This window comes from Sus scrofa, chromosome 3 (genome assembly GCF_054392235.1).
Source record: "Sus scrofa isolate SSC_HxYL_T2T_F1_AM1 chromosome 3, Sscrofa_HxYL_maternal_Yorkshire_Landrace_v2.0, whole genome shotgun sequence".
In the NCBI taxonomy this organism is placed as follows: Eukaryota; Metazoa; Chordata; class Mammalia; order Artiodactyla; family Suidae; genus Sus; species Sus scrofa.
This window is the reverse complement of record NC_139385.1, coordinates 37,717,810-37,739,590: the sequence shown is the minus strand read 5'-3', so window position 1 is coordinate 37,739,590 and position 21,781 is coordinate 37,717,810. Positions and strand designations below refer to the sequence as shown.

Sequence of the window (21,781 nt, the reverse complement as noted above, 5' to 3'; positions counted from 1 at the left end):
GGATTCGTTAACCACTGCGCCACAATGGGAACTCCAAGAGTTTATTTTCTACTTAAAACTGCTCAAACATCTTTTAAAATATTTAACATCCCAAAGATTTCCAGGCTTAAGATGCTATAACAGTAACGGTTGGTTTCTCCATTTCTAAAGCCTTGAAAGGATCCTGGGAAATTCCATTCCTTGAAAATTTTTCTTGCGTGAACGCTAACACCTTGTTTGCTTCTTGCAAGTACATCAATCCAGTGAGGCAGAAAAACACGAGGCCGATAACGATCATTGTCTTCACAAGGGAGAAAGGAGTGTGCCCGGAGAACAAAGTTATCAAAACGCTGCCGAGAAATAATATTATAATAGCAGCATAGAACAAATAGAAGCATATCCAGAATCTTCGTGAAAACGCCTCTTGCATTATTCTTTGAAACCATGTCCACTGATTATTGGCTTGAAAAGCCAGGATCATGATGAGTTTTAGCTGCAGGGGTTAGAGGAAGAAAAAAGGTCAGATAAATCCAAAGGGGGAATGAGGAACCCGTCCTCCCACTTAATGTGGGGGTGCTTTTAAATGAATTTTTTTCTTTTCTCTTTTTGCTTTTTAGGGCCACACCCACCGCATATGGAGGTTCCCAAGCTAGGGGTTGAATGGGAGCTACAGCTGCTGGCCTACACCACAGCCACAGCAAGTCAGGATCCAAGCTGCGTCTGCCACCTACACCACAGCTCACGGCAACACCAGATACTTAAACCACTGAGCGAGGCCAGGGATCGAACCTGCGTCCTCATGGGTACTAGTTGGGTTCATAACCCCTGAGCCACAGTGGGAACTCCTCACATCTATACTTTTACATAAATATAAAAAAAATTGCAGCATGTTTTACCTGGCACTAAATGCAGCTCTTTCACAGTAAAACCCAGAAAATATCCATCAACGTGAAATGCTAAACACTGCTCTTCGTGTTTCTTTTATAAGAAAAGGGTCTTGATTGCATAATTGCAGTAACGTGGAGTCCCAGGACGAGACCACCCATCAGCTTCGCTTTTTCCCAACGAATCCAGTGATAGAAGATGCTGGGGGCAGAGAAACCTCCTTAAAGAAGAACCTGGTGACAAACCCCTGCCATGCGGTGGTTGAGGAACCTACACTCACGTGAAACACTAGGAAATCACAGATCTGTTGTCCCCTGGCTGTTGACGATGGTGGTTTCATTTGCTTCACCTGAGGATGCTTTTGTCGCGATGAGGGAGCTGCCTTCTTAGCTACTTTGTGCCGGGGTTTCCCAACTGCCCTGAGCCTACGAGTCCCGGGACTCTTGCTGAAAGCACATCACCTGGTTCATGGGATTCATGGAGGACTCAGCAGCGGAACCAGGTGTGTGGACTTCACACAGCACGAGAGGCTTCTTAATATCGGCAAAGGGTGCCAAAACCCGGCTTAAACTTATTCACTCTATACTGCTCTATTCACAGCTTTACGGAGATACAAAGAAGCACACATTTAAAGCGTGCAGCTCAAGGAGTTCTCTTGTGGGGCAATGGGTTAAGGAGCAGTGATTTGACTCTTGTGGCACGGGTTTGATCCCTGGCCTGGGCACTTCTGCATGATGCTGACACAGCCCAAACATAAAAATAAGGTGTGCCATTCACTAGGTTTGGACAGAGATGTCTGTTGAGAAATGTATCAGCCCAGATAAGATCGTAAACCTATCCATTGCCCCCAAAGTTTCCTATGGCCCCTTGTAGCCCACGCCCCCCTCCTTCCTGTCCTCAGGCCCTCCCTGCTATGCCTTCTGGTACTAAAGATTACTTTGCATGTTATGTAGATAGTATCAGGTATGTAATCTTTTCTATTTTGCTTCTTTCACTTAGGATAATTATTTTGCATTCATCCTGTTGTTTTGAGTTTCTTTAGTTTGTTCCTTTTTATTTCGAGTAACAAGTTGCTCAGTAAGGATCAATCACCTGTTGGTTTGGCCAATCCCTCATTTGCCAGCATTTAGATTCTTTCCAGTTTGGGGCCATTCCTAATAGTACAGGAAGTTAAAGAGATAGAATAAAGGCCAAATTGCTTTTTTCTCCTTTCTTTCTTTCTTTCTTTCTTTCTTTCTTTCTTTCTTTCTTTCTTTCTTTCTTTCTTTCTTTCTTTCTTTCTTTCTTTCTTTCTTTTTCTCTCTCTCTCTCTCTCTTTCTGTCATTTTGTCTTTTTAGGGCCGCACTCACAGCATATGGAGGTTCCCAGGCTATGGGTCGAATTGGAGCTGTAGCTGCCGGCCTACGCCACAGCGACAGCAACCTCAGATCTGAGCCACGTCTGCAGTCTACACCATAGCTCACTGAGAGAGGCCAGGGATCGAACCTGCATCCTCTCTCTTTTTTAAGAGCATCGCCAGATCCTTAACCTACTGAGCAGGGCCCAGGATCAAACCCCCATCCTCATGGATACTAGTCAGGTTTGTTACCGCTCAGCCACAATGGGAACTCCCAGTTTACTATTTTTTGTTGAAAAGGAAATGTTATTGACAAAAACTTGAAAACATTTAGACTGGAAATACAGATTAAAAATTAAAAACCTGGAGTTTCCGTCATGGCGCAGCAGAAACAAATCCAACTAGGAACCATGAGGTTGCAGGTTCGATCCCTGGCCTCGCTCAGTAGGTTAAGGATCTGGTGTTGCCGTGAGCTGTGGTGTAGGTCGCAGATGCAGCTCAGAGCTAATGTTGCTGTGGCTGTGGTGTAGGCCAGTGGCTACAGCACTGATTGGACCCCTAGCCTGGGAACCCCCATATGCTGTGGGTGCGGCCCTAAAAAGACACACACACAAAAGAAGAATAAGAAGCCCAAGTGGGATAAGAAAGTGAAGGCAACATGGGAATGTATGGAGACAGCAGCGTCCAAAGTTTGGAGAACTGCATCCCCGATCCAAGAACTGTCACGTGAGGGGCAGGAGAGAATGAGAGGTGACGATATCAAGGATCGGTGAGGAGTGGCTGTTGTGGCTCAGCGGGCCAAGAACCCAACTAGTGTCCATGGGGATGCAGGTTCGATCCCTGGCCTCATTCAGGAGATTAAGGATCTGGCGTACCTGTGGCTGTGGTGTAGGCCAGCAACTGCAGCTCTGATTCGACCCCTAGCCCAGAAACTTCCATATGCCGGGTGTGGTCCCAAAAAGAAAAGAAAGAAAAAAAAAAAAAAAAAAAAAAAAGGAATGACAGTTGAGAACGCCAAGCTGAAACAGAATACAACACGGGAGTTCCCATCATGGCTCAGTGGTTAACGAATCCAACTAGGAACCATGAGGTTCCCAGGCTAAGGGTCTAATGGGAGCTGTAGCCGCCAGCCTACACCAGAGCCACAGCAACGCTGGATCCTTAACCCACTGAGCAAGACCAGGGATCCAACCCGAAACCTCATGGTTCCTAGTCGTATTTGTTAACCACTGAGCCACAACGGGAACTCCCTCATTTATTCAATTACTTATTTATCTTTTTTGGCTTTTTAGGGCCGAACATGTGGCATATGGAAGTTCCCAGGCTAGGGGTCCAATCAGAGCTACAGCTGCCAGCCTACACCACAGCCACAGCAACATCAGATCCGAGCCACAACTTCAACCTACACCACAGATCACAGCAATGCCAGATCCTTAACCGACTGAGTGAGGCTAGGGATTGAACCTGCGTCCTCATGGATGCTAGTCAGATTCGTTTCCGCTGAGCCACCAGGGTAGCTCCAGGAACTCTCTAATTTATGTTTCTTTATTCACAGCTTCTTGGAAGTACAAAGGAGGTAAAAAAGGTCACATATTTAAAGTGTGCAGTTCAAGAGTTTCTGTCATGGTGCAGCAGAAACGAATCCAGATAGGAACCATGAGGTTGCAGGTTTGATTCCTGGCCTCGCGCTCAGTGGGTTAAGGATCTGGTGGTTTGCCATGAGCTGTGGTGTAGGTTGCAGACGTGGCTTGGATCCCTCGATGCTGTGGCTGTGGTCTAGGACAGCAGCTGTAGCTCCAGTTTGACCCCTAGCCTGGTAACCTCCATATGTTGTGGGTGTGGCCCTAAAATGCGGGGGGGGAAAAATGTGTGCATTTCAATAGGTTTTTTTTTTTTTTTTTTTTTTTGTCTTTTGTCTTGTTGTTGCTATTTCTTGGGCTGCTCCCGCAGCATATGGAGGTTCCCAGGCTAGGGGTTGAATCGGAGCTGTAGCCACCGGCCTACGCCAGAGCCACAGCAACTCGGGATCCGAGCCGCGTCTGCAACCTACACCACAGCTCACGGCAACGCGGGATCGTTAACCCACTGAGCAAGGGCAAGGACCGAACCCGCAACCTCATGGTTCCTAGTCGGATTCGTTAACCACTGCGCCACGACGGGAACTCCTCAATAGGTTTTGACATATGTGTATAACAGTGAAAGCATCAGCACAAATAAGATCATAAGTACATCCACTGTCCCCCACAGTTTCGTTGTGCCCCTTTGTAATCCACACCTGCCTCCTCCCACTCCCAGGCAACCACTGATATGCTTGTTACTGTGGATTACTTAGCGTTTTCTATATATAGTGTTTATTCTTGCTTTTTAGGGCTGCACCTGCAGCGTATGGAAGTTCACAGGCTAGGGGTCAAATCGAAGCTACAGTTGCCAGCCTACACCACAGCCACAGCAACACACGATTGGAGCCACGTCTGTGACCTCCACCACAACTCATGGTAACTCCAGATCCTTAACCCACTGAGCGAGGCCAGGGATCAAACCTGCAACCTCATGATTCCTAGTCAGATTCGTTTCTGCTGCACCACGACAGAAACTCCTAGAGCATTGTTATGTATTCTGGGCTTTTTTTTTTTCACTTAATTTTTTTGATATTCATCCATTTGCTTTGTTTATCAATAATCTCTTCCTCTTATGTAGTATTCCACTCTTGGGTAAAGTCTATCTCAGTGTATTCATTCCCCCACTGATGGATATTGAGGTTATTTTCAGTTTGGGGACTATTCCAAATAATTGTAGATAAAGAAGTACAATTAAGAAGAGATAACTTGTTTTTTTTCATTGTAATAGAAATTTTATTAACAAAATACAAAAAATATAAATGGTAAGAAGGAGTTCCTGTTGTGGCTCAGTGGTAACGAACCTGACTAGAATCCATGAGGACATGAGTTCGATTCCTGGCTTTGTTCCGTGGGTTAAGGATCGAGCATTGCTGTGAGCTGTGGTATAGGTTGCAGACTTGGCTCGGATCCCAAGTTGCTGTGGCTGTGGTGTAGGAAAAAAAAAAAGAAAGAAAAGGAAAAGAAAAAAGGTAAAAAAGAAGGGAACTCCTGGAATACACGTTTAGAAATAACTGAAACTTTTTTTTTTTCTTTTTAGGGCTGCACTTTCGGTGTCTGGAAGTTCCCAGGCTAGGGGTTGAATTGGAGAGAAAGAGACTGCTGGGCATTTTCTGAACACACCAGAACGCATGTGAGAAGGCCTGGCGTCTAATGAATGGGGTTATCAGCCAACTCACAGATCAATCGTCTTTCTTATCATATACAAACAAAAGCCATTTACTGAGTGAAAATCTGAACACATCTTGCTGTGAAATCACCACTCTTCATCACTTCAGGAACGTTAAAAAAGACACTGTCCGAGACAAAATGATCAAATCCTAGGTTTTCCAGAATTTGTACAATGCCTGAAATATGAGTTTTTCTCCAAAAGAATAACCAAGAATTCCTACATTATAGCGCAAGCTTCATTGCTTTCTTCCTTCCCTCTTTTTTTTTTTTTTTTAATGTCCACGCCCACGGCATATGGAAGTTCCCAGGCTAGGGTTCGAATAGGAGCTACAGCTGCTGGCCTACACCACAGCCACAGCAACTCGGTATCTGAGCCGCGTCTATGACCTACACCACAGCTTACAGCAACACTGGATCCTTCATTCACTGAGGAAAGCCAGGGATCGAACCTGCGTCCTCATGGATACTAGTTGGGTTTGTAAACCTCTGAGACACAGTGGAACTCCCATGTTCCTTTTAATTTGAAAAACAACTATTACGATATTAAATTTCATGGCAATGCCGGATCCTTAACCCACTGAGCAAGGCCAGGGAATGAACCTGCAACCTCATGGTTCCTAGTTGGATTCGTTAACCACTGAGTCACGACGGAACCCCGACACAGGAATTTTAAATTGAGGGCTTCCCAGAGTCCCTGCTGTGGTGTAATGGGATTGGCTGCGTCTTGGGAATGCTGGGATGTAGGTTCAACCCCCAGCTGGGTACAGTGGGCTAAGGATCCGGGTCTGCTGTAGCTGAAGCTTAGGTTGCAACTGTGGCTCAGGTTGCAACGGTGGCTCGGATCTGATCCCTGGCCCAGGAAATTCATATGCTGTGAGTTAGTCAAAAAATAAAATAAAAAAATAATAAAAAAATTGAAGGGGTTCCTGCCGTCATGTGACGGGATCAACGTCTTTGGAGCAGGTTCAATCCCTAGCCCAGCACAGTGTAGGTTGCAGCTGTGGCTTGGATCTAATTCCTGGCCTGGGAGCTTCATATGCCTTTTTGTGGTATAGTGATAGGATCAAATAGTCAATAAGAGAGTTAAGCATACATTAATATATATAAATAGAAATTATTTTATATACAAATTACAGTAATGTGATTAACATAAAATCCTGGGGGAAAACAGAAAGGAAACAGTTAAGGAGAAAAAGTGTTGGGAGTTTCTGTTGTGGCTTAGAGGGTTACAAACTCGAATAGTATCCATGGAGGATGCAGGTTCAGTCTCTGGCCTCACTGAGTGGGTTAAGGATCTGGCATTGCCACGAGCTGTGGTGTAGGCCACAGACGAGGCTTGGATCCCGTGTCGCTGTGGCTGTGGTGTAGGCCGGCAGCTGCTGCTCTGATTCCACCCCTAGCCTGGGACCCTCCCTATGCCACAAGTGTGGCCCTAAAAATATTTCCTCAGAATAAAATTGTTGCAAATTTCTCCCACCAGTTCTGGTTTTGCTCATTAAATCTCTATGCATGATGAATCCAGAAAACCTAGCACTGATTTCCAATGAGACGTAAGCCATGTACTCGACCTCTTAACCCACAAGAGTGTACACTACTGCATAGGTGTGCAGTGTTCCCCTTGGCCCCTGGGGGGGGTCCATTATTGGCTCATAGCCCTTTGAGCCACCGGGTAAGGTGTCCTCCATACTTAAACCTTGGAAATTAGTGCCATGTTTTGCATGTTTTCATTGCAATTCAGAATTATCTCTAACTGCTCAACTGTGGCCTTCCATTGTCAAATTAGCACGCTGCTCAAACTTAAATGAATCTGCTCTTTGCAATACACAGAACTATGACAATTTATTAGAGTGAAACTAGGTACATAATGGACAAGGAAGGAACATCTGCATATGTAACAGGAACTCAACTACAGGCCAAATGACCACTTGGTGTAGCAAAACCTTTAGTTGGCTGGAGGAGGGGATTAAAAACCATAAACCGGAGTTCCCATTGTGGTGCCTCGGAAACGAATCCAACTAGGAACTATGAGGTTGTTGGTTTGATCCCTGGCCTTACTCAGTGGGTTAAGGATCTGATGTTGCCGGGAGCTGTGATGTAGGTCATTAGAGGCGGCTTGGATCCTGGAGTTGCTGTGACTGTGGCCTAGGCCAGTGGCTGTAGCTCCAATTAGACTCGTAGCCTGGGAACCTCCATATGTTGTGGGTGTGGCCCTGAAAAAAAAACCCAAAAAACCCCCAAAAAACGAACAATACAGCTATCCCCAGAAGATCCATGGAGATCACGTGGGTGAGTCCGCACTCATCCATGGAGATCAGTGGACTTTATCTTCGAATAAGTCTCTGACCACTTTTCTGGAGAACCTAGTTTCTACAAAGAACACATCAAGACTTTATCTTCGAATAAGTCTCTGACCACTTTTCTGGAGAACCTAGTTTCTACAAAGAACACATCAAGACTTTATCTTCGAATAAGTCTCTGACCACTTTTCTGGAGAACCTAGTTTCTACAAAGAACACATCAATCACGCTAACCCCTACTACACATTAGATGTAGTAGACGCGCTTTTAAAAACCTGACAGTGGAATTACAATCAAATGGTTTTATATTTCAGGGACTTCCATGATTTAAAAAGCTGCCTCTGAGTTCCTGTCGTGGCTCAGTGGTTAACGAATCCGACTAGGAACCATGAGGTTGCAGGTTCGATCTCTGGCCTTCCTCAGTGGGTTAAGGATCCAGCGTTGCTGTGAGTTGTGGTGTAGGCTACAGATATAGCTGGGACCCTGTGTTGCTGTGGCTCTGGCGTAGGCTAGTGGCTACAGCTCCACTTCAACCCCTAGCCTGGGAACCCCCATATGCTGCAGGAGCGGCCCAAGAAATGGCAAAAAGACAAAAAAAAAAAAAAAAAGAAAAGAAAAAAAAGCTGCCTCGACTCACCTTGCTGGCAAACCATCTAAAGCTTGTATTCAGTCATTATGTACATGACTCACATGTACCTTTCCTAAGACCCTGATTCAAATCCAGTCAAAGGCCAGGTAACTGAAAAGTCATTTTCTGCCTCAGGACCTATTTGACAAGGACCCAGAGTTTAAAAAAGTCTACTCTCCCTAGCATCCTGCCCAAGAGCTGTCCCCTCTAAGTAACTCCATGTAGGATGAGGAGCGATCTGATCTGGAGGGAGATAGGAAAGGCTTAAGGATGATAAATACTTCTGGCCTCCGGCGTGCAGAATTCAATTCGGTGTCTCTCTGAACAACTCCATGTTAACCCCCCAACAAATGTATGCGGATTCAGTGATCTGCAACCTTGTCTGATCACCACCAGGGCCCTGGAATCAATTATTTTAGTTGTGACTCAAAGGCTTTTTCCAAGACCCACCAATATGGACCATTTCAGCATGAGGCCAAGAAACTGGAGCTGGTCATTAGTTCCACGGCTGATTCGAGGGTAGCGAGCCCACCAGTGACCTGCAGACAAGCTTTGGCTCGGTCTGCACAAATTACTATCGTGGAGCTGTAGTATGAACAAATGATTTAAAGCAGAGGAGGAAAGGCTCACACCACAGGCATTCAAGTAAAACCAAGAAGATATGGAATGCCAACAGTATACTGAGGAGCAAATGTCATACTTTAATAATAAAATCACAGGCCTTCCCTTCACGGCTCTGTGGTAACGAACCTGACTAGTATCCGTAATGATCGGGTACGATCCCTGGCCTCGATCAGTGGGCTATGGATCTGGTGTTGCATGAGCTGTGCTGTTGGTCGCAGGTGCGGTTCCAATTGGACCCCTAGCCTGGGAATTTCCATATGCTACAGGTGTGGCCTTAAAAAGACAAAATTAAAAAAAAAAAACACAACCACAGAGAAGCACTGTGTTTTCCTTCTATTACATTAGTAAACACACAGAAAAGCAATGAACTCCATTTACAGCAAACTATTGGTTCTTACACCTATGAACATGTAGCACAATTAATTATGGAGGTTTTAAAAAAACATTTAAGTCTAGGTCTCACTCAGAGGTTGCAACGGGGGTCAGGACCCAGGTATTTTTAAAAAGCTCTTTGGATAGCTCTGATGAGTTTCCTGCTGGTCAAGTCTCTGAGTTTATGTTGACTGGGGTACTTTGGGTTTTTTTGGCCACTGTTTGGGGGTACGGGGAGCTTTCTTCGCAGATTTACTGGCGGTAGTGAAGAACTTGGCCTCTGGCTTTTTGGGAGTCTGCCGTGGGTCTTTTTTCCCCAGCAAAGAGTTTCTTTCTTTCTCCACCTCTTCTTTGACTCTTGCCTTCTTTCCTGGGCCTTTAGCTGGGGTCTTGGGTTCTGCAGCTGCTGGGGTCTCTGAAGCTGCTGGGGTCTCTGAAGCTGGGGGGGCCTTTCTTTTCTTCCCACGAGATGTGTTGGGACCAGGACTCTGACCAGGTCTCTTTTTTGGAGACTTCTTTCTGGTGGCATCTTTTGGTATCTAACAAAAAGAAGAAAGTTAAGGAGTGACTGTTGTGGCCCGGTGGTTAACGAATCCCATTAGGAACCATGAGGTTGTGAGTTCGATCCCTGCCCTTGCTCAGTGGGTCAAGGATCCGGCATTGCCGTGAGCTGTGGTGTTGGTCGCAGACACGGTTCGGATCCTGCGTTGCTGTGGCTGTGGTGTAGCCAGCAGCTACAACTCCGATTAGACCCCTAGCCTGAGAACTTCCATATGCCACAGGTACGGCCCTAAAAAGACCAAAAAAAAAAAAAAAAAAAGGAAAGTTAAGTCAGCGGTGGAGAGTAAGGTGGAATAGGAGACACAACTGACAGTGTAACTCTAAGAGTTATTTACTGTTCTTCAAATTTAGGGAACCCCCCAAAAGGACACTGCAGCACAATGAATGAGGAATGGCTTTTCCCTTTTGCCTCGTAAACATTATTAACAATTATAAAAAGGACCCTGGTATCTCCCTGGTTCCATCAGAGGAAAAGCGCCCCTCCTTGTGGCTGCAGCTGAGGGCTCTTGGAAGCACAGCGGTGAGGCGTGGGACCTAACCTGACTCTTCACCTACAGTTGAAAATTCCTTGCATTCACAGGCGATTCCCAAACAGTGCGTGGGGAAAACCAACTGAGACACCTGTTAGAAAAATCCACTGTCTTTTTGTCTTTTTAGGGCCACACCCGAAGCATACAGAAGTTCCCAGGCTAGGAGTTCAACTGGAGCTACGGCTGCCAGCCTACACCACAGTCACAGCAACAGAGGATCCAAGCCACACCTGCGACCTACCCCAGAGCACATGGCAACGTCAGATCCTTAACCCACTGAGCAAGGCCAGGGACTGAACATACATCCTCATGGATACCAGTCCAGTTAACCCTCTGGACCACAACGGGAACTCCCCACTTCCACGATTTTTTTAAAATTTATTTTTGTCTTTTTAGGGCTGTACCTGGGCATATAGAGATTCCCAGGCCAGGGGTTGAATCGGAGCTGTAGCTGCCAGCCTACACCACAGCAACGCCCACTGAGCGGTGCCAGGGACTGAACCCATGTCCTCATGAATACTAGTCGCGTTCTTTAACCACTGAGCCACTACAGGAACTCCCCATTTCCACACTTGTAAATGTCACCCAGGCAGGTATGCTTTTTACTTTTTTTTTTTTGCCTTTTCTTGAGCTGCTCCTGCAGCATATGGAGATTCTCAGGCTAGGGGTCTAATTGGACCTTAGCCACTGGCCTACGCCAGAGACACAGCAACGTGGGATCCTAGCCATGTCTGCGATCCACACCACAGCTCACGGCAACGCTGGATCCTTAACCCACTGAGCAAGGCCAGGGACCAAACCCACAACCTCATGGTTCCTAGTCAGATTCGTTAGCCACTGTGCCATGATGGGAACTCCGCTTTCCACTCTTTAATTTCCAACATTTTACCCGCCAGTCTCATTATAACAACAGCAGCTTATTTCTTCTAAAATCAATTATACCACCTACAGTCAATATTCTGGTCATTTACAATAATTTCAAGTATAGTAAAAAATGTAGTAGCACTTTGGGGACACTCTAAAAGGAATCTTTTCACTGGTAGATGAAATGTATAACACCACTGAAGAGTTTAAGGATGACTGCTGGGGAAAAACACATGGCAGGTAACATGCAGTGACAGCCCTGGCTTGACCTGTGCCCACAGGGGCTGCGAGTCTCTTGCACACGGTGAGGATGGCCCTCCAGCCCTCTTATTTTCAACTGGTCTCCCCCAGTAACGATGGGGTTTTTGTTGTTGTTTTTTGTCTTTTTAGGGCCACTCCCGAAGCATATGGAAGTTACCAGGCTAGGGGTCTATTCCGAGCTCTGTTGTGGCTCAGGAGGTTATGAACCCAACTGGTATGTATCCAGGAGGATGTGGGTTCGATCCCTGGCCTCACACCGTGGGTTAAGGATCTGGCACTGCTGCGAGCTGTGGTGTAGGTTGGTAGCTGCGGCTCCGAGTTGACCCCTAGCCCAGGAACTTCCAAGTGCTGCAGGTGTGGCCCTGAAAAGAAAAAAGGAAAAAAGGAAAAGAAAATACCTCCACGCTTCCTGTAGCTGGAGTTTCCTTCAGTGGGACCAGCAGTGGGATTTCCTCTTCGGATTCGTCTTGCGCTTTAGGTGGGGCGCTCACCCTACTGGCCTTCTTCTGGGGGGCAGGGCCTTTGCCTGGAGCACCGCCAGTTTTAGCAGCCGCATCATCTACACTTGGGGCTGGTGCAGCCTTCCCAGCCTTTTTCCTCAGCTTTGTGGTTTCCTTTTTCTCCTGTTGTGTTTTAAGATGTTCTTTCTTCTTTTGGCTTTTCTTTCCTTCCTATATATAAAGAAACACCCAAGCATAATTTTAGTGGGGAAATTTTGTTGGTAAGTAAATGGCAGAGAGTTACTAGCACGTGCAGTCAGGTTGTTCCTATGCTCCGTGAAAGGGCCTTGATCTGTATGAAATCCAAGCAAACGAGGCCCACCGCCAGCACGTGAACTCAAAATGAACTCCAACTCCACTCTGCCTGAGTCACAGCTGAAGAGGTATCTTATGTGGCAAAGCATATTCAGATCCAGGATCTGAAGTGTGCAGTCATAGACTGTGCGGGAACCAACCTCACTTATAGGCCAGGTGCGAGTGATCTGGAATTGTGCAGGATGTGATGTGAGTTAGGTGGTTTCCGCATCTGCAGGGTCCACCAACCCTGAATCAACAACATTCAGGGGGAAAAAATTTCCAAACAGTTCCAAAAACCAAAGCTTGGAGTTCCCGTCGTGGCGCAGTGGTTAACGAATCCGACTAGGAACCATGGGGTTGCGGGTTCAATTTCTGGCCTCGCTCAGTGGGCTAAGGATCCAGTGTTGCTGTGAGCTGTGGTGTAGGTTGCAGACGTGGCTCAGATCCCGCATTGCTGTGGCTCTGGCGTAGGCCAGCGGCTATAGCTCCGATTCGACTCCTAGCCTGGGAACCTCCATATGCTGTGGGAGTGGCCCAAGAAATAGCAAAAAAGAAAAAAAAAAAAAACAACAACAACAACAACAACAAAAAAAAACCCACAAAAAACAAAGCTTGAATGTGCTGCACTATGGCAACTATTTACATTGTACATACATTGCATTTGATATTTTAAATAATCTGAAGAGACTTAAAGAATATGGAAGGATGTGTGTAGATGATATGCAAATTCCACACCACTTTCCAGAAGGGACTTTAGCACCTGCCAATTTTGGCAACTGTGGGGCCTGGAACTAATCCCACCATGGACAGAGACGGTCTGTTATCCTGACCACAGAGTACTGCTAAATAACATCTATAAGAGCATCCGAATTCCATCTTAACCAGCAATTCCAACACCTTCACAAAGGCTTCAAGTGAATCCGCTGAAAAAAGAGCAAAAAATTCAGACTTCCTGCTTCCAGTAACAGCGGTTTACGTTATTTTCAAATATCCTCCCAAAGAAAACAAGTTGAAAAAGAGAGAGGTAAAATTTAAACCATTTTTTTTCCCCATAAAAGCAGTGATGAGCTGATCACACAGTAAGAAATGTCTGCCCTGAGACTCTGCTGATCTCTCTCTTTTCTTTTGCTTTTTAGGGCTGCATTCTTCGCTTATGAAAGTTCCCAGGTTAGGGGTCGAATTGGAACTACAGCTGCTGGCCTACGCTGCAGCGACAGCAACGCCAGATCCTTAACCCACTGAGCAAGTCAGGGAGCGAACCCGCATCCTCATGGATACTAGCCGGGTTCATAACCCGCTAAGCCACAACAGCAACTCCCTGATCTCTTATTTTTAACAGCCACGAAGATTGGGCAGGAGTGTCAGGTGGAGAGAGCAAATCCTTGCATCCACCCAGGCAAGGATTCGAAGAAGAAACCCCCATCTCAATAAACTGGGGCCCCAGTGAGTCAGACCCTCAGGACAGAGATGAAAAGGAGGCAGAGCTGGTGGGTCTGAGTCACTCAGGGGACCTCAAGCCCTGAACATGGTTCTAGGTGGTTCTGGGCTGAGAGTGTCCTCGAGGCGCCTGGCGGAGATGACCTAGATGTAAATTCTCGGGGGAAAGATCTTCAGCCCAGCCTTCAAATGAGTTCTACAAATCATTTTCCAAACGGAACGAGCATCCACAGTCCGCAATAACCAAGAACCAGCAGGTAGAGACAACCGGTTGCACTGCCGAGACGCCTGCTGTCTGAGTATCAGACAAAAGAACAACTATGCTTAATGTGTTCCAAGAATTAAGACACACTAGGAGACTATTTATAGACAACGAAACCGAAAAAGAGAATGCCAAGCTGAAAAAGAACAAAACATGGAACTTCTGGGGAAAAAAAAATTTAAAAGACCGCGTCTAGAAACTCATTGGGCACATGGGTTAACACAGCAGGAGAGGCTGAATAAACCAGACTGGTCCAACCAACAGCAAAACGGTTCATTTCCTCCCCTGCAGCTCCTCATGCAACAGTGCTGGTAGCACTGAAAGCCTACAAACCAACACCAAGAGCTATGTGTCAGCCTCAAAAATCTGAAATTCTGCCCTTAAATATCAGGTACTCACTCAATAGCCTAAGGTTTGGTTTTCTTTTCCTTTTTTTTTTTTAGGCTGCACCCACGGCGGCATACAAAGCTCTCAGGCTAGGGGACAAATTGGAACCACAGCGATGCCAGATCCAAGCCAAGTCTGAACTATACCACAGCTCGTGGAAGCACAGGATCCTTAACCCACTGAGTGAGGCCAGGGATCGAACCTGCATCCTCATGGATACTGGGTGGATTCCTCTCTGCTGAACCACAACGGGAACTCCTGGTTTTCCTCTTAATCCCGGCAGCTCTAGCCACTGCACAGGCCCCTTTGAGCCTCATCTGTGCTCTTATTCCCTCTGCTTGGCTGCGCTCACATCCCTGATTAAGCCTACCCAGGACCTGAACTTCGACTAACCTTTTTCTTCTGATTTGTGGCGCGCAGTTCCTTCGCTTCGCCCCGACTGCTGACAAACGACGAGAAGACAGGCAGGGAGACCGACCTCTCCGTCTTCACGTACAAGAGCTTCACGCTCTCCCACTTCTGCAACAAGAGGACAAGGACATCACCCGGACGTGCTCCGCCTCCTGCACAGCAACGACCGCGAGGCGCACACAAGACCGTACCTCCGGCAGGGCCTGGGAGAGCCTTTTTGCCACGGCAAGGACGTTCTCAACGATGTGCTGAACCTGCATCCCCGTGTGCCCGATGCGGATGGTGCTGAGAGGTCACGACACAAAGAGTTTAGAGGACGACTTGTGTTTCAAAACAAGCACAGGCAGGTACGTGAGAAATACAAACACACAATCCTCCCCCAACTTTTAAAAGGCAGAAACATTCACATCCTTAGGGTCTCTATTTGAAAGAAAGACATCATCTTCCACATTCTAGAAATGCCCTCCTCCTGAGATCTGCCCACCATCACGAAGTGACTGAGGAGCTGGCACCTAACCGTGTGAGGCTGGGAGGGTCAGCGGCAGGACCGCAGGGAGTTTCGCCTTCGTTCTAGGAAACGCAGGTCAGTCCTCGAGCTTTTCAGAGGGCCATTACCCCCTGGAGAGGCTGTTCTGAGAGGAACTACCCCCAAAAGCAAAAGCATCTCCTCAGCCGCAGCCATCAGGGGCGGCCGGAGGTGCCCAATGTCCAGGCACTGGGGCTGCCGGTCCCTGCCAGCCCCCATCCTCTCCCCACACCGGAGCTGGCTGTGGGCAGGGCATCGGCAGGAGGAGGATGAGAGGAGCTGGTGCTCCTCCCTCCTTCCAGCCAGACGGTGCCCTGCCCACTGTGTGCCCGCTGCCCTGATCTGCAAGTACACCCTGAACCAGGCCTCTGACCTTCGAGTTAACCGCTTCCTATGAGCCACTACCATGACGTCAGCCTAAAAGCAAAGAGCGGAGTGGTCAGGTGTGACCATCGACTCTTCTCGGCCGATCAATTACACCCAATTAGGGGGGTGCCCACCTGCAGGCGGCAGGCCACACAAGAGTCCACCAGTCTCCCTCAGCCATACCCTGCCCTACCCTACCTGAGGGCACTGGTAAGGGCTGCCACCCCTGGTGAGCAGAGACAAGGCATCTTAGTGTCCTGGTTTTCTTTCAGCCGTGCCCGGGGGATGCAGAAGTTCCCAGGCCAGGGATGAAACCCAAACCACAGCAGGGACCTGAGCCAAATTCTTAACTCCTAGGCCACCAGGGAACTCCTTGCTGGTCCTATTTTGGGATCAATGTGACCACCGGGTACACAGGCGCTCCTAGGGTAGCCCAGGGAGAAGGGCTGCACCCTACACCCCTGCCCACCCTCTCCCCACAGACGTCCCAGTCATCAGATTAAGTACTTTATGACATGATTTTGAACATGTTTAAAACTCCCCTTCCTCCCCACCAACTTTACCCTCCCCTGGGCCCTCAAACTGAAACTGCTCCTCAGCCTAATAAGAAGGCTGAGCTGCCTTCTGTCCACCTGGCAGCCAGGAGGCGATCACTGCCCTAAAAGGTCTTTGCTGGTATCAAGTTCTGGGCGTGGGGAGTCCACCCACCCCAGCTCAGCAACCCCCTCCCACCCAGCGAGAGGAGTGTGCCAACCACCACAAAGACACGAGGCGGGCTGGTCCAACAGGAGGGACACGAACTCTCTTCACAAGCAGCTCGAGCAAGGCTGACATGGACCTTCGCTTGGAAGGATAAATGGTGCTGGTCCACACGGAAGCCCAGAACCACTCAGGTCCCCTAAGCATCCGTTTCATTCTCCTGCTTCCCTCAAGTATTCCCAGAGGGGGCCTGTCCAATACGGCACATGTCAGCACACGTGCCCTTTTTATAATTTAAATTAATCACAATCAAATAAAGTGAGAAAGTCAGTTCCTCGGTTGCAGCAGCGACGTTTCAAGTGCTCTATGGGCCATGTGGCTCATTCTCCTGTGGGACCACAGAGCCACAGACACTCTCCATCGCTGTGGAACCTTCTAGAGGGCAGCGCCATTCCAGAAAACTGAATACTGCTAAAGGATGATTTTGAGTTTTAACAGAAGAATCTGGTTTCACTGACACTTCCTTGCATTAAAAAAAAACTTTGTGCGGTCATCCTTACATACAAGAATAAAGAGAAGCACACCTTAGGGCCTGTACCTACCTGCAAGAACCACTTTTCGAGATGTTTAGGACAGTTCCCCCAACACAGTCACTGATCTCTCTGGACAAATTCTTGGCCTGAAGGTTCACAGATACCGGAACTCTACAACAACACACAGGCAGTCAGAGCAGCGCACAGACACCAATACACCCCATGCGGCTAGAGTCTGGTCATTGCTGAGAAACTTACTTCTTTCTGTTGTAGAAATGCCTCCCGAGGTGTGAGGGTAAGAGCCGCCTGATTCTGGAGTCCGTAATGAAGAAGTCAAAGCTGCCCAAGAGGCGGAGCTTGGCTTCATAGGCTTTATATTCCTTTTTTAGAGTTCGGAAGGGGATAATCTAGGAAATGTAAGAAAACGTAAAAACATGCATCTATAAACCAAACAGAAAGACTCACAGACACAAAACAGACTTACAGTTACCAAAGCAGAGAGGGGAGGACAAATTAGGAGCGTGGGATCAGCAGATACAACCTATTATATATTAAGCAGATAAGGAACAAGGATTTGCCATATAGCGCAGGAAATTATACCTAATATCCTGCAATAACCTATAATGGAATATAATCTGTTAAAAAAACCCCAACACAAAACAAAAACCTGAATCAATGGAGCTCCTGTTGTGGCTCAGCAGTAACAAACCCAACTAGTATCCATGAGGACGTGGGTTTGATCCTTGGCCTCGCTCAGTGGGTCAAGGATCCAGCATTGCCATGAGCTGTGGTGTAGCACAGCAGTTACAACTCTGATTCGACCAAATGCCAAGGGTGCGGGTCTCCCCCACCCCCCAAAACCCCAAAACGCTGAATCACTGTGCTGCACACCTGAACTTAAGAACTTGAACAAGAAGAAGAAGAAGAAACATTGGGGCAATTTGTATTCGGATTTTAAAATGCCCTGGAGTCACCGTTTAGCGAACACATGAGTGCCTTGAAATGGCACAGACACCAGGCTAAGTGCTGGGAACACAGAGGCAAATGAGTCAAGACCCTTAGCTAGACAAATGCACCAACACCTACAAAAAGGGTGAGAAATGTCAATTCAGAGGCAAATCCAGGATGCCCTGGAAGCAGAGAGAAGCAACACAATGGAGAAACCTTCAAGATATAAAAGCCACTGACAGAGTTCTTGTGAAGCTCGTTGGGTTACAGCTCCAGCGTTGTCACTGCAGCACTGCGGGTTGCTGCTGTGGCAAAGGTTTGATCTTCTGGCCCAGGAACTTCCGCATGCCAAGGGCACAGTCAAAAAAAATCCAAGGAGAGAAACACATACTAGGTAATATAGGAATACATTACTTATAACTTCAATTGAATCCAATCTTTTGTCTTGAAAATAACCTGCTCCTACCTGAGAAATGTTTTTAACCCCATGCTTGTTCAAAAGCTTCTTATAAAAACGTTCTGTCTGTTCAGGAGTTAAATTGGGTTCATCTTTGGTGAATAAACAGATATCTGTTAAATCTGATCGAATACCATGAGGCAAGGACCTGCAAAATACATGAGAAGGAACCAAGGAATAAAGCTTTATAACTGAGGACATGCACGTTTATATGCTACAAAACAAAATAAATTGACTGTCATTTCAATAAACCACATTCACACTTTTTTTGGGTCCTTCTAGGACAACACTTTTGGCCTATGGAGGTTCCCAGGCTAGGGGTTGAATCGGAGCTACAGCTGCGAGCCTATGCCACAGCCACACAGGATCCAAGCCACGTCTGTGACCTACACTACAGCTTGTGGCAACACTGCATCCTTAACCCACTGATCCGACTGAGGCCAGGGATCGAACCCCCAGTGGGGTTCCTTGCTGCTGATCCAAAAAGGGAACTCCTTCACTCACACTTTTTAAGCAAATGTGCTACTGAGAGCATTTTAAAATATATCTAGTTTCCCGGAGTTCTCTGGTGGTCTAGTGGTTGAGACGATGCTCTCACACAGCTACAGCTGGGATTCAATCCCTGGTCTGGGAACTGAGATGACCACATCAAGCCAAAAAACAAAAAACCACTAGTTTTCAAAGGTACAAAGGAGAGTTTTAAGATTCAAAGACTAATTCCCATAAATAGCCAAAGGTCAAAATTTAATTTCAATTAATATTTGGGATACAGTTAAGAGTTATGTTGCTATATGTGCATATGCACTGTGATGTGCTTGACTAATCTAGTTTCCTCAGGACAGGTTTTTGTTTTTTGTGTTTTTTTAAAAAAATTTTACTTTAGGATAGTTCTGATTCAGAACTTGACCTTGCAGAAAGCCCTGGGCTCCATACACAATGTAACTCGTAGGAGCTGAAACAGAAACCTGTACAAACCTACAGGTACCAGCAAACATGCATCATGCAGAGTCTCAAAAAGGAAAAAAGATTCAGAACATGTGAACTAGGAAGTGAGCTGAGGTAACACTGCCTTAGTTTAAGAAGAGAGCATCATTTTGTTGTACAGGAGAAACCAGCAAAACATTGTAAATCAACCATACTTCAATAAGATTGTAAAGTATAGTAGTTGATTTATGCTACCATTAAAAAAAAAAAAGGAAACAACCTAAATGTCCATCAACAGATGACTGGATTAAGAAGATGTGGTACATATACACAGTGGAATGAATACTACTCAGCTATAAAAAAGAATAATGCCATTTGCAGCGACATCAATGGAACTAGAGACTCTCATACTAAGTGAAGCAAGACAGAAAGAGAAAGACAAATACCATATGATCTCACTTATATCTGGAATCTAATATATGGCACAAATGAACCTTTCCACAGAAAAGAAACTCATGGACTTGTGGTTGCCAAGGTGGAGGGGGAGGGAGTGGGATGGACTGGGAGTCTGAGGTTACTAGATGCAAACTATTGCCTCTGGAATGGAAAAGCAATGAGATCCTGATGTATAGGATTGGGAACTATATCTAGTCACTTACGATGGAGCATGATAATGTGAGAAAAAAGACTGTATATATATATATATGCCAGTGGCTACAGCTCCCATTTGACCCTCAGCCTGGACCTTCATATGCTGCCGGTGCAGCACGAGAAAGAGAAATAACACTACTAAAATAAAATTACACTTATGCTCCCAAAATTACATGTATCCTACTTATACTAAAAAATTGCTTGTATTATCTGTTTGCTAAGTCTGGCAACTCTGCACAAGAGAGCATCTCTGACCCAAGAGTCCAAGCAATCGCCATGGGTTTCTTTCCCGTAAAGAGTTCACTGCCAAGTTTTTAATAGTCTCTGTATAAAGGAGGCTGGGACCTTGGGAATTTTAGCTTGGAACTAGCTTGACGTGGAAAGATGACAGAATCTTTGAAGATACAAAGCTTGTTTCATTTATTCTAACCTTTGTTCTCTCAAACACTAACTTTTCAAATTCAACAGAACTGCTTAGGTCCAATTATCCTCCAAGCAGCCAGGAAACTGATGAACTCTCCAGAAAATAAAAGCACATCTGCACGTCTATGGTTTTTAAAGGCATAACTACTTCAACTCGGATATCTGAGTCTGCAAAGTTCCCACTAGAAATAAAGCTGCCAATCAACTGTTAAAAGTTCCATGGAATGGCCAAGTAGATAAAAACAGCAAAGGTAGAAAATCAAAACTTACAATCTGACCCTCAGTTCTTTACTTGGAATTTTCCATAATACCACCATTAAAAAGAAATTTTCATTCTCATTCAAAAGCAATCCATTCGCGTTCTTCCTGGATTTGGAATGTGCCAAGAGAGTTTCCACAGCCTTTTTAATCTGCAAAGTGGAGATACACAAAGGAGTTAAATCACAATCGAACTTGGCAGTCACCCCCTCCCCAGAATTTGCCTCTGTTCAAATTCTATTTTAGTAGGTAACCTCCACAACCATATCAATTAGGATCCTGCAATGTGTAATCAGAGGAATGTAGCCATTTAAGTATCCGCTAATAGCATCGTCTACAGAAAAGCGCCTCTCCTACATAAAACAGAGTCAGCTGGGAAACAGATTCCCCTGCACTCGATCAAGAAAGCAATAATTCCAGAAAAAGCGCAGTACACCTGCATCGAGCATTTCCTGAGCGATTATCATGTGCCAGGCCCTTGGTTACGGTGCTTTACGTGGATCACCTCCTCTGACTCTGGAGAGAAGGGAGGAGGGCAGCAGAGCCTATTTTAAATACGAAGTAACCGAGGCTTGTAAAATCAGGCGACTTGGCCAAAGTCAAAAGGCGGGGAAGCAGAGCCGGGTGGGCCTCATCCCAGACCCTAAATTCTAACTGCAACCCACTCAAGAGAGCCAGCCGCTGGGCTGGGCGAGGCAGACGCCTACCAGCGTGTACAAAGGAGCCGGCAAGCCGAGGGCACAGCGACAGAGATACCCTCCCAAAGACCCAGAGCCGTCCACCAAGGCGGGGAGCAAGCACTCGGCACCCCGCGCCTCAAAGGCCACGGCCACTCTGCTTCGAAATCCCCCTCCCCAGGGAACGCTTACCTGCTCTTCATTCAGCTGCTCGAGTGAGGCGGGGGTCGCTACAGTCGAAGACGAAGTTGCGGTTGAAGCAGCGGACGCCGGGGTAGAAGCCGAGCCCTCCATTACGCCTTCACCTCGTGCGGTCTAGCGCGCGTTATCTCGGCAGCGGCTCCCCGTGCGCACGCGCGAATCCAAGCCCGTAGCCGGAAGCCGGGGGGCGGAGACGGGG

General features: G+C 46.7%; 1 protein-coding gene across 1 annotated transcript; it reads right to left on the bottom strand.

The window, feature by feature from the left end:
• Positions 1-9,355: 9,355 nt before the first annotated feature.
• RSL1D1 (ribosomal L1 domain containing 1) lies at positions 9,356-21,711 on the bottom strand. The gene is made up of 9 exons (XM_021086592.2): positions 21,574-21,711; positions 20,717-20,856; positions 18,458-18,596; positions 17,302-17,450; positions 17,113-17,214; positions 15,111-15,204; positions 14,902-15,027; positions 12,024-12,296; positions 9,356-9,948 (listed from the first exon to the last, which is right to left on the bottom strand). Exons 1-9 carry the CDS (start codon positions 21,673-21,675, stop codon positions 9,592-9,594), a joined length of 1,482 nt encoding a protein of 493 aa, XP_020942251.2. The 5' UTR covers positions 21,676-21,711; the 3' UTR covers positions 9,356-9,591.
• Between the last annotated feature and the right edge of the window lie 70 nt (positions 21,712-21,781).

Bases quoted from the DNA above. Each gene is read 5' to 3' on its own strand.
- RSL1D1 (XM_021086592.2), bottom strand. From the start codon at position 21,675: ATGGAGGGCTCGGCTTCTACCCCGGCGTCCGCTGCTTCAACCGCAACT. The intron at 17,451-18,457 runs GTAGGAGCAGGT...TACATTTCCTAG, and splicing joins GGGTTAAAAACATTTCTCAG to ATTATCCCCTTCCGAACTCT. The intron at 15,205-17,112 runs GTAGGTACAGGC...GTGACCTCTCAG, and splicing joins TCGAAAAGTGGTTCTTGCAG to CACCATCCGCATCGGGCACA.